This window comes from Electrophorus electricus, chromosome 6 (assembly GCF_013358815.1).
Source record: "Electrophorus electricus isolate fEleEle1 chromosome 6, fEleEle1.pri, whole genome shotgun sequence".
Taxonomy (NCBI): Eukaryota; Metazoa; Chordata; class Actinopteri; order Gymnotiformes; family Gymnotidae; genus Electrophorus; species Electrophorus electricus.
In genome coordinates, this window is record NC_049540.1 from 14,367,835 (window position 1) to 14,381,398 (window position 13,564).

General features: G+C 38.9%; 1 protein-coding gene across 1 annotated transcript; it reads left to right on the forward strand.

The window, feature by feature from the left end:
* The first annotated feature begins 9,273 nt into the window (after window positions 1–9,273).
* pmchl (pro-melanin-concentrating hormone, like) lies at window positions 9,274–9,847 on the forward strand. Its single transcript, XM_027027355.2, is given in 2 exon segments — window positions 9,274–9,510; window positions 9,513–9,847. Coding segments are annotated over 2 exon segments (354 nt in total). The 5' UTR covers window positions 9,274–9,317; the 3' UTR covers window positions 9,674–9,847.
* The last annotated feature ends 3,717 nt before the right edge of the window (window positions 9,848–13,564 follow it).

Consider the following 13,564-nt stretch of genomic DNA (forward strand, 5'->3'; position numbering starts at 1 on the left):
GGCTCATTGGTGGCATTTGTTGGCATACCCATTCACTATGACCAGTGTGAGACTGAGCCTATGGGACATATTTAACTGTCACTGAGTGCTTTAAGAGAAGATTTGCCAGGCTACACTCCTTCATGAAACCAAAATTAGTCAATTGGTCAGTGAAGAAATCTGACCCTGTAACACTGTGACCTCTTGTGATTGGATCTGAGTAACAGAGCAGCATATACTTTAACAACAGGACAGCATCTGCAGGTGTATGCTAGATCATTTTGAGATGAACTGCTGTGATAGAAAACAGCTCAAATGATGTGTTTTATAAAGAATACAAGAAGCAACCTTTAATTCTGCAGCAAAAGGAATATTTGAAATAGTATGTAGTAAACAAAGTGTTTTCTGCATGTATGAATCAAAGTGTTTCTCTCCTGCATGTAGGAAATGAAATATTTCTCTCCAACATATAGGAATCAAAGCTATTCTTTCTTGCATTTAAGAAATTAAGTTTTTGTCCTGTGTGTAGGAAACAAAGTGTTTCCAAATGAAGCATTTCCCTCCTGCATGTAGGAAACATCTTTCTCCTCAGCATTTCAGCTTTCATGCCCGCCTATCCACACCCATCTTACATAATCCATCTATGCTCTACATGTGCCCATAGCGCATTTACTAAAGCGAGCCCTTGGATTCGTTCCCAGAGACAGCAAAGGGGCTACACAAAGAGACTAGTCTTAGGTGGACTAGGGTGGAGAGATGAGAGGGAGTAGGAAGGGCGGTCAGAACTCCCACTTAACCCAAGCTGTCAGGAGAGTGGAACAAAAGGTAAGTCATCACGTCCCGTCCATTCCAGTTCCACGAAGCTGCTGCGTGTGATAGGGTTATCTCCCATGCCACTGCCAACTTCGTATTGTTTCACCATGGGGTACTGATCTGGGGTATGTGAATGTGATAAGTATGAAGTAGCTGGTACGTTGTTTGGCAGTCCATGGCTGCGTGTGCGTGTGCATGTGCGTGCGTGTGTGTCTGTGTTTGTTTTCCTTTTTGTTTTGTGGAGACCAAATAACAACTCTGATGCTGTGGAGATATTAAAGCTCCTTAAAGATGAGTGTGTGGGCATATGTCTGAATGTGTGTTTATATATGTCCGAAAGTATGTATATATGTCCGAAAGTCTCTTATTCTCACATTATCTGGACCAATTTTGTTTATAAAATAAAAATCTCATAAATATGTACATTACATCTTTAGTAATAAAAAGAAAGACCAGCCTGTCATCTTCACTAATTATGTCAGGTAAATGCATAATAAAAATAATTCTCAAAGCCTTAGTGTATCGACACACTACTTATCAGAGTAAAAACATTGAGAGGAAACAATATTCTCTGTGGACCTGTTACGCAAGAGCCAAGTACCAGCTGTATCTGGAAGGATTATGCTTGTATTTAGGCATGTTACAACTAAGTAGGCTAGTTATATTTTTATCAACATGTCATTTTAAGTATTGTCATGTACAAACAGTTAAGAATGTGAAATTGGTTTGTCCTCAACAGTCTCAAGGAGTGAGAGTCACATAAAGACTTAATCTGTCCTTTAGATAGAAAAGCTCCTCCCACATTTGCAGTTAACACTGAGAATTGGATTCTTGGTGTCTGCGTTGAGAAACTCAGCCTGTGTTTGTCAGAAGTCTTGACAATCCAATGTATGTGTTTTTGAACAACTTCCTCCCTTGAGTATTTAATGAATGTGGTCAGATTCTTCCACGAGTCTCTGGACATGCTCTTGAAGAAAGTGAGAGCTCTGTTTACCATACCAGATAGAGCAGCATACTCGTATAAAAGATGTGTGCTTGATTTAACTAAGCTTCTCGGACCAACATGTAATCATTATCTCTAGCTTGTCTTGTGTCTGTAACTAATAATCTGTTAAGCAGGCCTAAATGATTACTAAATCCACAATTTCAGAATCATAAAGAAAACCAAACTTATAACATGAGGTAGTGTTGAAGCAAATAGTACATTTCTCATACCATTTTAACACTTGGTGGCAAAAAGTAGAAAATTAGAAAAGATTATCTCCTACTAATAAATTCACAATATCTATCTGTATTCCAGGGGCTTGCAACAACATTCCCCCAGCCTGTTTTTACAGTGTGTCCTATGTGTGTTTGCTCATACTCACTGAGTTCTGGAGGGAGATTCGATTTGCTCAACCCCAATTAATTCTTCCATCGCTTTGTGGGAAGAGGAGGCAGGCACCAAGGGAATTTTCTGGCTGTCACTGGCTGCCTGTTTTCTGTGGGGTTGGGAGGTGTGTGGTATACAGGGCTCTGAATGTCTAAATGCGGCAGAGCATGCTCAAGTTTATTTGGTTGTGCTGAATATATGGAGCGAAGGTGCGACAGAGGGTAATGGTTTCTACAGTGGATCTCTGACTTGGCAGGGGAGAGCATGACCGTCCTCTGCTAATACAAAGAAAAAAAAAAGTTTCACCAGATGTGGCCAGCTCCAGCACACAGCACTGCCCAGCCAGTGGTGATTGTTTGTGTTGTCTTTTGTTAGCTTACTAAAGCTTACTAAACTGCTGTCTGTGTCTGGGGCACGGTATATGGAGACTCTGGCCCTTTGTTAAGGTGATTTAGCTGTGTTATTCTTTTGTCTACTGTTATATTAGGACTGACATTGGATTCACAGCGATTTTACATAGACAGGTAGTAATGATGTGTAATGAGGTAATGAATAACAATTTCCTAAAATTACTAATGACTCAATTTATGACTCATACGGCTTATATAGCTTCAGTTTTTTCTATGAGGCTTCTGCAAGATTAGTGTGTATTTTAGAAATGTAGGTTAGTATGTACAAGGGCGAAACCCTGTGCTGGACTCTTGCAACTTTCAATTGACCTAACGTATTTTTCCCTATATATCTCTTTTCAAAAACAAGTCAGAGCCTCTATATTCCATAAGCTGCCATAAAACAACAGCTAGGACCTGAAAATCTAACAATGTCACACAAGATTTTTAAAAAAGGGTCATTTTCAGGACAACAAAGTATTCAGCAGCGACAGGTTTTTCATAAAGGTGTAAAGTGAGTTCAGAGCAAAAGCTTGCATTCAAGGACCAATGGTCAGTAGCCTCAATTACCTTCAAAAGGAATCAATACAGCAATTAAGTTGTTTTGTAAATAAATGCATCATTCCATGAAATTGAACTTACTGTTTCTAAAAACCACAGTGAGGCTTCAATCAAAGCCCCATGCACATGCTATTATTCAAAAATGAATGAATACTACCATTTAAAGTCTCAAGTAGGCATAAGCAAGCCAGAGTAGTCATGCCATTAGGCCCACCATTAGAAGATGAACAGCAGGTCCTGCGATAACCCCAACCGTTAATAAGATCTTTAGTAAGCGTGTCTCTGATGTCCAAACAGTGCGGAACAATTGTGGCGTCTGAAATTACTTTCTCCTTCAACCCTGCCCTCTTTACTTTGACCTTCAGGAGGACATTCATGTCTGTCTTGGATTATCAGCAGAGCAGAACTGACAAGCATGGGAAGGGAAATCTTTTCAGCCATGTAGGTGCGCTCCAATGCCGAATAGCATCAACATAATCAAATTTGAGGCCCTTAATAAGTGCTATTCATCACGGGGAGATGGGGGGCACAGTATTTACCTAGCTGGAATAACACTCCAGCGTAAAGCCAGTGGCCGACCTCCATGTTTTGTTTTAGCGTGCTTTGCTGGCGCGGCCCGGGCGGGGGCTCGGGTTATGTGAGAGCCACTGTCTCCTCTCCAATGAGACCAGGGAGCTGTTCTTCAGGCCCCTGAGTCCAGGCCGTGTGTTTTGCTTGGCAGCCTGGGGTGTAGTCAGCTGCTCTGCACATTTTTGAAGCGGAGTTGACAGCGTTAAAGCACCCCCCTCCATCCCCAACCCACAAAAAAAAATCCTCTGAACAGACGGTGAAGGGAAAAGAGGTGAGGGTTGTTAACCAGGGGGGTTCACTGTAGCACACAAACACCTTAAGCTATGGCTGGCTGGGGCTCACTCGCCTCAAGAAGGTTTTCCTCTGCCCTACTTCAAAATCAAAATGGAGAGAATGAAGGAACAAGATGAACAGCCATTCAGCAATTCCAAAGATACAGAAGTCACCTTCACCTCCACATCAAGGTAGTCTGTCTCCATATGTAATTGCTGGTATTTTGATTATGGGATGATTCAGAAGATAACATGATATCGATTGAAACATCCCATTTGATACACCTAAATAATTTTTATGCAATTACTGTTTGGTATCAAGACAAATGAACAAACTAAACCAGCCCCCGCTGTGTGTGATTTTATTTTCTACTTGTAACTAGTAACACTAGACAACTGAAAACTAATGAATGTATTTGGGAAATAAAGGAAAATATATGTATAAACTGAATTTCTTGTGATTCATAATGACAACTTATCATTTATCATGTGCATCCACACATTAAGACAATAATCTTTTTTAAAATGAAATAATCACCATCTAATACAACCAGTTCTGCTGCCCTGCTCTATAAAACAACCTACAGATGATGTTAAAATGTTTCACATTTCAGCTGATTATCATTACTTTAAGAGGAGTATAAAGTACTTTCCTGTAGTCTGACTGATGAAGCATGTAGGTTTATTAGACTAATTGGGTCACCCATAATCAGAGTGCTTTTCACAGGTAAGTTTACATGAGATATGCATCACATCAGAAATTTTATATAATATGTTCAAATAAGATGTTTCATGCATATTTCTAAAACATGGATGGATCACCTCAAGATGGATGGGCATAAAAGGTTTTTCTTCCTGTTACATTAATATGTTTAGCAGAAAAGCAGAAAGTGTGTTTTACTCCACGCTTACACACACACACGCACACACACACACACACACACACACACACACACACGTGTGTGTAATAGCTAGCATTGAGTAAAACTTGCTTTTTGCTTTATATATATATATATATATATATATATATATATATATATATATATATTATATATATATATATATATATATATAAATATAGCAGCAGGGAGTAATGGTTCAGATTCCTTGACTGTTCTATTCCCGGTTCTGTTAGGCTATGAGCATATGGCCAACAGCTGTCCTCAGGACACCTGCACATGAGTTTGAGCATGAGCCCCACACACATCTAAACACACAGTGTGCTGTTGTGACTACAGTAACCAAAACATGCCTGGACACAAAAGGGTTAGTACTTTAGTCAGCCCATGCCATCCAACAAAAGTATATAAAATGAATGATTTGTGGCTATATATATAACATATTATATACTAGCCTGGCCTTTAGCTTTGATTACGGCACACATTCATTGTGGCAATGTTTCCACAAACTTGTACAATGTCACAACATTTATTTCTGTCCAGAGTTGCATTAATTTTTCCCAAGATCTTGTATTGATGATAGGAGATTCGACCACTGCCGCAAAGTCTTCTCCAGCACATCCCAAAGATTCTCAATGGGGTTCAGGTCTGGACTCTGTGGTGGCCAATCCATGTGTGAAAATGATGTCTCATGCTCCCTGAACTGCTCTTTCACAATCTGAGCCCGATGAATCCTGGCATTGTCATCTTGGAATGTGCCCGTGCCATCAGGGAAGAAAAAAATCCATTGATGGAATAACCCGGTCGTTCAGTATATTCAGGTAGTCAGCTGACCTCATTCTTTGGGCACATAACATTGTTGAACCTAGACCTCACCAACTGCAGCAACTCCAGATCATAGCACTGCCCCCACAGGCTTGTATGGTAGACACTAGGCATGATGGGTGCATCACTTCAGCCGCCTCTCTTCTTACCCTGATGCACCCATCACTCTGGAACAGGGTAAATCTGGACTCATCAGACCACATGACCTTCTTGCATTGCTCCACGATCCAATCTTTATGCTCCCTAGCAAATTGAAGCCGTTTTTGCCGTTTAACCTCATTGACAAGTGGTTTTCTTAAGGCTACACAGCTCTTTAGTCCCAATCCTTTGAGTTCCCTTCATATTGTGTGTGTGAAAATGCTCTTACTTTCACTATTAAACATATCCCTGAGTTCTGCTGTTGTTTTTCTACGATTTGTTTTCACGACACGTTTAAGTGATCATTCAAGATTTTTTTCCCGACCACATTTCGTCCTCGAAGATGTTGTTTCCCCACTGTCTTTCCACTTTTTAATAATGCGTTGGACAGTTCTTAACCCCATTTTAGAAGTTTCAGCAATCTCCTAGATGTTTTCTCTGCCTGATGCATGCCAATAATTTGACCCTTCTGAAACAGATTAACATCTTTTCCATGACCACAGGATGTGCCTTTTGACATGGTTATTGAACAAATGAGAAGCTACTCACTGCATCAGTTAGGGTTACATAACTTGTTGCCAGATGAAACATAATCACCATGCAATAATTATCCAATGTTTTCATTGCAGAAAAGAAAGTGTTAGCTCAGTGGTTAAGGTGCTTGACTTGTAAAAATTGCTGGTTCATTGCCCCACCACTGCCAAGTTGCCACTGTTGGGCCCCTGAGCAAGGCCTTTAACCCTCAATTGCTCAAGTTGTACTCAGTCATAATTGTAAGTTGCTTTGGATAGAAGTGTCAGGTAAATGGTTTTCTGTTGTCTTGAGACCTCTTTTTCTCCATTAGAAGCCAAATAAATAAACAACAGTGGACTATAGGTTCATAAAGTAATTTTCCCCTGTTCACTGTGCCCTATTTCCTCTTCATTTTCATTTTCCATTCATTACATGCATGGAAATAGCAAAATATCTAAGTCTGGATCAGGAGTAATTTTAGGTTATTTATTTATTTTTTTTCAGGTTTGTACACAATAATAGGAACCACACTCAATGCAACCTACTGGACCTTCATATGCACTTCTACAAATGGACACTACAAATGGACATGTGAATACAAGGAACCTGCTTTTAAAATGTTTGCCTTCGACTGAATTTATTTGACTGTGCTTACTGATGTCCATTTTTGTGTCAAACTGATATGGAAAGAAAAAAACACAGCATAAACTAAGTCTTTTCCATCAAGTGTAAGGATTGAGATTAAACGTGCTGAAAGATGAGGTCAAATGTGGTAATGAAGTGGGGTTATGGGACATTTTCTCCTTTCGTTACACTGTAGCCTAATCTTCTTCTTGTGCTGACTTTAATGACTCAGGCACCAGTACAATCACAGCATGAGAACTCCTAATTACAAACCACTGGCCTGGAACAACCTAGACCTGCGCAGGTCTCCACTCGTAAAATATGAGATTATTATTATTATTATTATTATTAATGTTCTTAAACATAGTAAGTAGCATTATTCCTTGCTTGCAGGACTGTAGTCTTTCAAAAGTCTATCACTGCCATATTTATATTAAAACAAGATTGCAAAATTTAATGAAGTAACATTATTTAGCCTTTCTTGGAAGGTTCATTTGCACATAAGCAGTGTGCTGGAAAGCAAACTTATTTTGAGTTTAGTAAGGTCCCACGTGGCACTGGATGTGGCACTAGACAAGTCTCTCTAAGATGCGTCCCTGTGGCCCCAGCCTAATTACTCTCTGTCTCACAATCTCCCTTCTTTCACTTGCAGATGAGAGCACTTGATAGATGGCAAATTTGATGTGCAATGTACTATAGATGAATCTCAGGATCAGAGGACATGCCAACAGTGAGACAGATGTGATGTAAATAGCAGTCGGGTTCACTTCAATCAAACTAAGAAAAAGGAATGTGAGCTGGTTTGATTTTGTGACAAATGTGATGAAACATTATGTTTACAATCCCAGTAGCAGAAAGGCATATTTAGAATGCCCACTCTATCCTTTCATGTTCCTCTCCAAAAGTAAATGAATCCAGTTGAAGTCGCATCTAATTAATCCAAATAACTGCACTTCTCTTCTAATGCATCCAAATAACAGCACCCGTCTTCTAATTCAATGGCGGCTTTTCTTCTTATATTTGCTATTGTATGGAAAATGCAGTGTGGCCTTTCTTGCCACTGGGCTGGTTTTTTGACATTCCTTTCAATTGCCATTTGTGTTTATTTGAGTTATTTTTAACTGGAGAGCAGTAGCATGGCTGTTGTTTTAGCAGGGCGTTCTTGCTTTCGCACATTGAGGAAAGCGCCGATGAAGATCAAGCATTAAGGCTTGCAGAGTAAGTCTAGTTTTATGTGGACTAATCCAAATAGAAACCTGCATATAGTTATGTCATTATGGGGTCTGAACTAGTGTAGCAGGTCTGAAATTAAGGATGTATAGGATTTTCAAATGTGTTTCAATGGGAAAAGTTTTATCTGTTTAAATATGACAAGGAAAAATTCAGTGGACATTTTGCCATATTGTTATTAAGAAAAGGTATTGCATATCACCCCTGGACTGTGGCGTCCACAGTCCAACTAGTAACCAGAGATGAACAAACAGAGAATGAATTCCAAAACACAGTATTTATCAGAAAGATCATTTGCTTCCGAAGAATCTGCATATTTGGATCAGTGTTTCGCACTATTAACAGTCCACGTCTATGGCACAAAAATGCCTCAAGCTTGATACTGTGTTCATCTGTAAAATAGCTTGAAAAGAAAAACTGAATCTCCAGGTAAAGAATGTCAGTTTAGACAAATATGTTCATAATATGGAAATTATTCATGTTCTTGAAAATGAGAACTACCATTTTACCATTACCGCTTTAGTCTCCTTTATATTGGTTCTACATTTTAGATTATAAATGGAACAACTGCAAAATGTCTTAATGAATGGCTAACTCATAAAGACTAACTGAGACTTCCTGAACAAGTTTAGTGCTGTCTTTTCCTGTTGGTCCTCAAGTTTTCATTCATTCTTTCTTAATGTGCTTTCATCCACTCATTCCAATTACAAATTGGCTGATAACCTTTTTGTAGCAGTTTCTTGATTCTAGTATTGTCAATAGGTCCATAATCCCCCATATAGTTTCTCTCTGAGGATTTTAGGATTATGTCATTTTTGACAGTGCAAACTCAAAGGAACCCCACTGTTTAACTATAGAGCACTTGCAGTGTTCTTGTAGGTAATCTTAGAAAAGCTGCCACCAAACAAAACACTTCAGCACTGTTTGTGGCCTCATCATACACACATGAAGAATTTGTGGTTAATAACCTAAAACGTGACAAAAGATAAAGCATGAATCACTTCATCCAAAGGTAACGTGGCATCTTCTACCTGAAGATGTATATAAGGAGACAAAAACTCAATGCTGTCAAACAGACTGGTGAAAGAATCAACAGACAACTGCAGTACAGCCAAAGAAGAAGAACTGCATCATGAAGCTGTCCATCTTTTCCATTTTCTTCACCATCACCATCTTGTCTGGATGCAACCTACAATCGGAAGCACTTACAGAGGCCAACAGTGAAGAACTAGATCTTGATCAGGAGACTCTTGGTGAAAGATTGGCAGAGAGCCCACTGAGTTCTGGTGCTTCCAAGATCATCGTAGTGGCAGACTTCCAAAATGCTGAAGAGGCATGAAGGTTCTGGGAAGGACCCAGCTGAGCCTGCCTGAGAGGATCCTGAGAGATGCAAGCCTGGACCACAGCCCTAGCGGGGTCTCCATTGTCAGGAGAGACACCAGGAGGTGCATGGTGGGAAGAGTCTACCGTCCCTGCTGGGAAGTATAGTTCCTCTGGAGGAGTTCAGTGACAAGATCGGGATAAAAATGAGAACTTGTTGCTGACCAGCAACTAGGAATTATTACAATTTCAGTTTCAATTATGTATAATAACAATTTCAACAATAATAGGAATGTGTATGCCACCTACCTAAGTCATGCAATTAAATTATACAAATACTAATATGTCTTGTCTTGGGTCTTTTTTGCAAAGACTACTGAATTTTCATTTCTGGTTTAATGTTAATTGAAATCCTCTTGGATGCATTGTTGTAAAAAGTCCATTTGAATGTTATTGTGTGAGTTAATGTGCAGTATCTTTTTTCTAAACCCTATTTCAAGAGCAGTTAGTTTAAAAGTTTTGTGTGTGTATGTGTGTGTATACACCTCTTTTCCATACTGTAAATTTATTAGTTATTGCGTATAAGTGTGCCATCTACCATTTCCAATTTTCAAGCACTGGAATCTCTCCTTCTTCCTAACTGCTAGTCCACCCTTCCCCCAGCCACAGCTCACAGCTTGTACCACTGATTACTCTCCCCATCCATGTACACACTGTTCTCTTCTCCATTACATTGTCCCCTGGCCGTCTCCCCAGCTCAGTAGCTGTTGAACCCTTTAAACTGTGTACCTCATCTGCTCTCTAGCCAGTTGTTAAATTGCAATGCGATAGATGCATCATGCTACATTATTTCTGCCTAACACAAAAATGTCTACGTGCATCTATGTTTAATAGAAAAATAAATATAACCCAAAACAAAAAACAAAAAAACACGAATAAATATACACACCACAAAATGCATGGTGGGGCTGCCTCTTCTCTCATTCTCAGGCTGTGATTTTATGTTCCATTGGACAGTTGATGGAAGAGGATCTCAAGTCACATTTTAATTGCATGACCTTCACACGGTGGACATGCTTTGAGAGGGGAATTAACCTCCCTGCTTGTTTGAAGCACATTAATTAAAATGTCCATTGCTGTTGGAATGAAGGCGAGGCTTATCTCCATGTTGTGATGAAGTGCTTTTTCCCTCAAGTACAGATGCAAATGTGAATGGCTAAAGATTGGAACAGATATGAGCAAATGGGAGATGCTAATTCTAGGAATTTAATTTGTTACCAAACAGCATTATAAAAGATCTGTCAGTATATATATATATATATATATATACTATATATATATATATATATATATATATATATATATATATATATATATATATATATATATATATATATATATATATAAATGATTAAAGCTTTTATGCTGCTTGCTATTTACATTAACCTGCTTTTTGTCAAGATGTTATTTAGTTTGATGGTATTACATCTCATTTTGGCTACATACTGTTGCCCCTTTGTGTGGTTTCTCAGCTAATAGAGAGAACTCCTACTGAATTGAATGTTTTTTTGGACTCCCATCACGGCACTGCATAGTCCTGTTTGGTATTGATTCCGCTCTATCTGTAGGACGCTCTTAATCAGCACCACTGACAAAGCTCCTGATCCGATCCGAGTCAGGAAATCCATGGGGGCAGAGACACGACGAGGACAGCTACCAGGCTGTGGCCTGCACCACCCTCCAGCAACGTGTCCTAAAATATGACAGTAGGAACTCGGAAATGAGAGTCATGTTTCAGAATTACTTTCATGCACTCACAATCCATCTTAGCTTGGACAGTCTATGTTGTCATGTTAGGTAACAAACAACAACAGAGCTGATTCACAAGATCAGTGTATTATTTCCAATAAATATTTGATGTAGGCTCTTCATGCAAGATATGCTCTTCAGTGTTAAATAAGCCTGCTGTATAGTTACAAGATTTGTGGCAGTAATTTTGACTGTGCTGCAGTAGTTGGCTGACACTGAAAGCCAACTGTATTTATTACAAATGCAGATATTATTCCTTATGCTGGTCAAATTCAGTATCAACTTTTTTTTTTTTTCTTTTTTTTTTTAAACTGCTTGCTGGGAGAATGTAACCCATTCTGTCACATCTCACAGCACCTGGTGAAAAGAACTGTCAGGGTGCTTAACAGGTGCAAATGTATGTGTCACCATTACTGAAATCCATGCAGGTTCCCTTTATTATGAGAGCATCGTATTAGCCCAATATAAGGGTACTCGGCTCATTATTTTTAGGGACTGGTTTCGTGATATGTCGTCAGACAAGTGGCCACATTATTCTCACACCAGTCCCCTCTAGTTTGGATCTGTGAACGAGTGTTCATTACATTTCTTTGACTCTATTAACCTGTTCTCCTTGGGGCTCTGGAGAAGTCTGTGTTGTGCTCCCCTGATCTAATTAAAGAAGATGTTCACCCACATATACCAAGGCCATACACCGTCAATGACAGTTAGACCGGTTATGCTAATGTTAGTTAGCAGTGATATGCTTACTATCTTCTACCAGATGGCCTTTCTAGCAGTGTTAGCATTTCTGAATGATTCTTTCATAGGCTACATATAATTATTGGGAAATAGCTGCCAGGGCTTTGGTATGGCTAATGACCTCTGAACGGCTGTCGAAAGAACCGTTCCCGACATGTCTATGCTTAAAGAGAACAGGAACTATTTAGAGCTAGAGAAGAGCAGGGGAAAGCTTAGTTGCCCATTGAAAGATTTTTAACTACTACATTATTTATGAGAATCAAACAATATCCTGTAGCCTCTGTGTATATTTACAAATGTGAAAATAATGTTCAAAAAAGCAGGTAAGATCTTAAGATCTTAATAAATAAAGAAATATGACTATATTGCTCTTAATTATTAGAAGTGTCCAGCACAGACATTTCTGCTTCTTTGCAGTGTCCACTTTACTATAGAGCTCATGCAACATCTCCTTGAACAAAAAATATCTGACCGTGCTTAGAAGGGAATGTATTTTAACAATGGCACACCAATCTCAGGTGCAAAGATGAGTCAGTTCGATCCAAATCTTAGGAAAGCTGGTGGATATGTTACGGTCCAAACACTACAGTCACATATACCACTGAGGCATGCACCAAAAATAAAGGTGCTTTTGAAAGAGTGGTTAGGACAGTTGGAAATATAGTTTCAGGCCATTACCTCTACAAACCATGGCTCTGCCGTGAAATTCCTGAAGACTCATAAAAACTATGAAAGATATAATGCTCATAAACTGTTGGTAACATATCTATGCACACATCAGCCATTTGAATGTGGGCTGATGACTTTAAAACCAACCACCTTGTTTGCTCTTTCCGATTTTCTTAGTGTGGCCAAGTATCAGTCCAAACGTCTAGAAGGTGAAACAGAACTAATCTATTCTGATGAAACTGGAGAGGAGTATTTCAGTAACTTTAATCTTCAACTGTCCTATAATTATCACAAAGTAAGGCTTGTGTATTAAAATAACGCATCTGCTGCAGTAAGACAATTTTGCCAGACCAAACGTGATTGAATTAGATTAAATAAATACTCCACCAGGTATTTATTTTTACTCCTGCGATTCCTCTCACACCCCTGAGAGCTGATCTTAAAAGACTTCAGTCCTTATTATCTATAATAATTTGATTTGCGTATGCACCACCAAGCTTACATTACTCCCGTTGATTTACAAATTGATGTCTAACACGTTGATAACATCTGCTTATTATTATGCATTAGATCTCATGAAATATCCATCCAAACCAAACAGATGACAAGATAAATACAATAAGCTTATGCCAACTCATTTAAAATTAATGAAAACAAAATGTAAAAAGAGAGGTATGGATCAATAATTTCATTGACTTTGCAAAGAAATGCCAGGAGCTATTGCATTAGAAAAGGAATCTTATGCATTAAATAATGTTTCAAGTTAGGTGTTTGTTTTAGTGAACAGATTTGACTTGACTTTCTGCAACTTCAAACAAATCACTGTGAGTAAGCATTCAT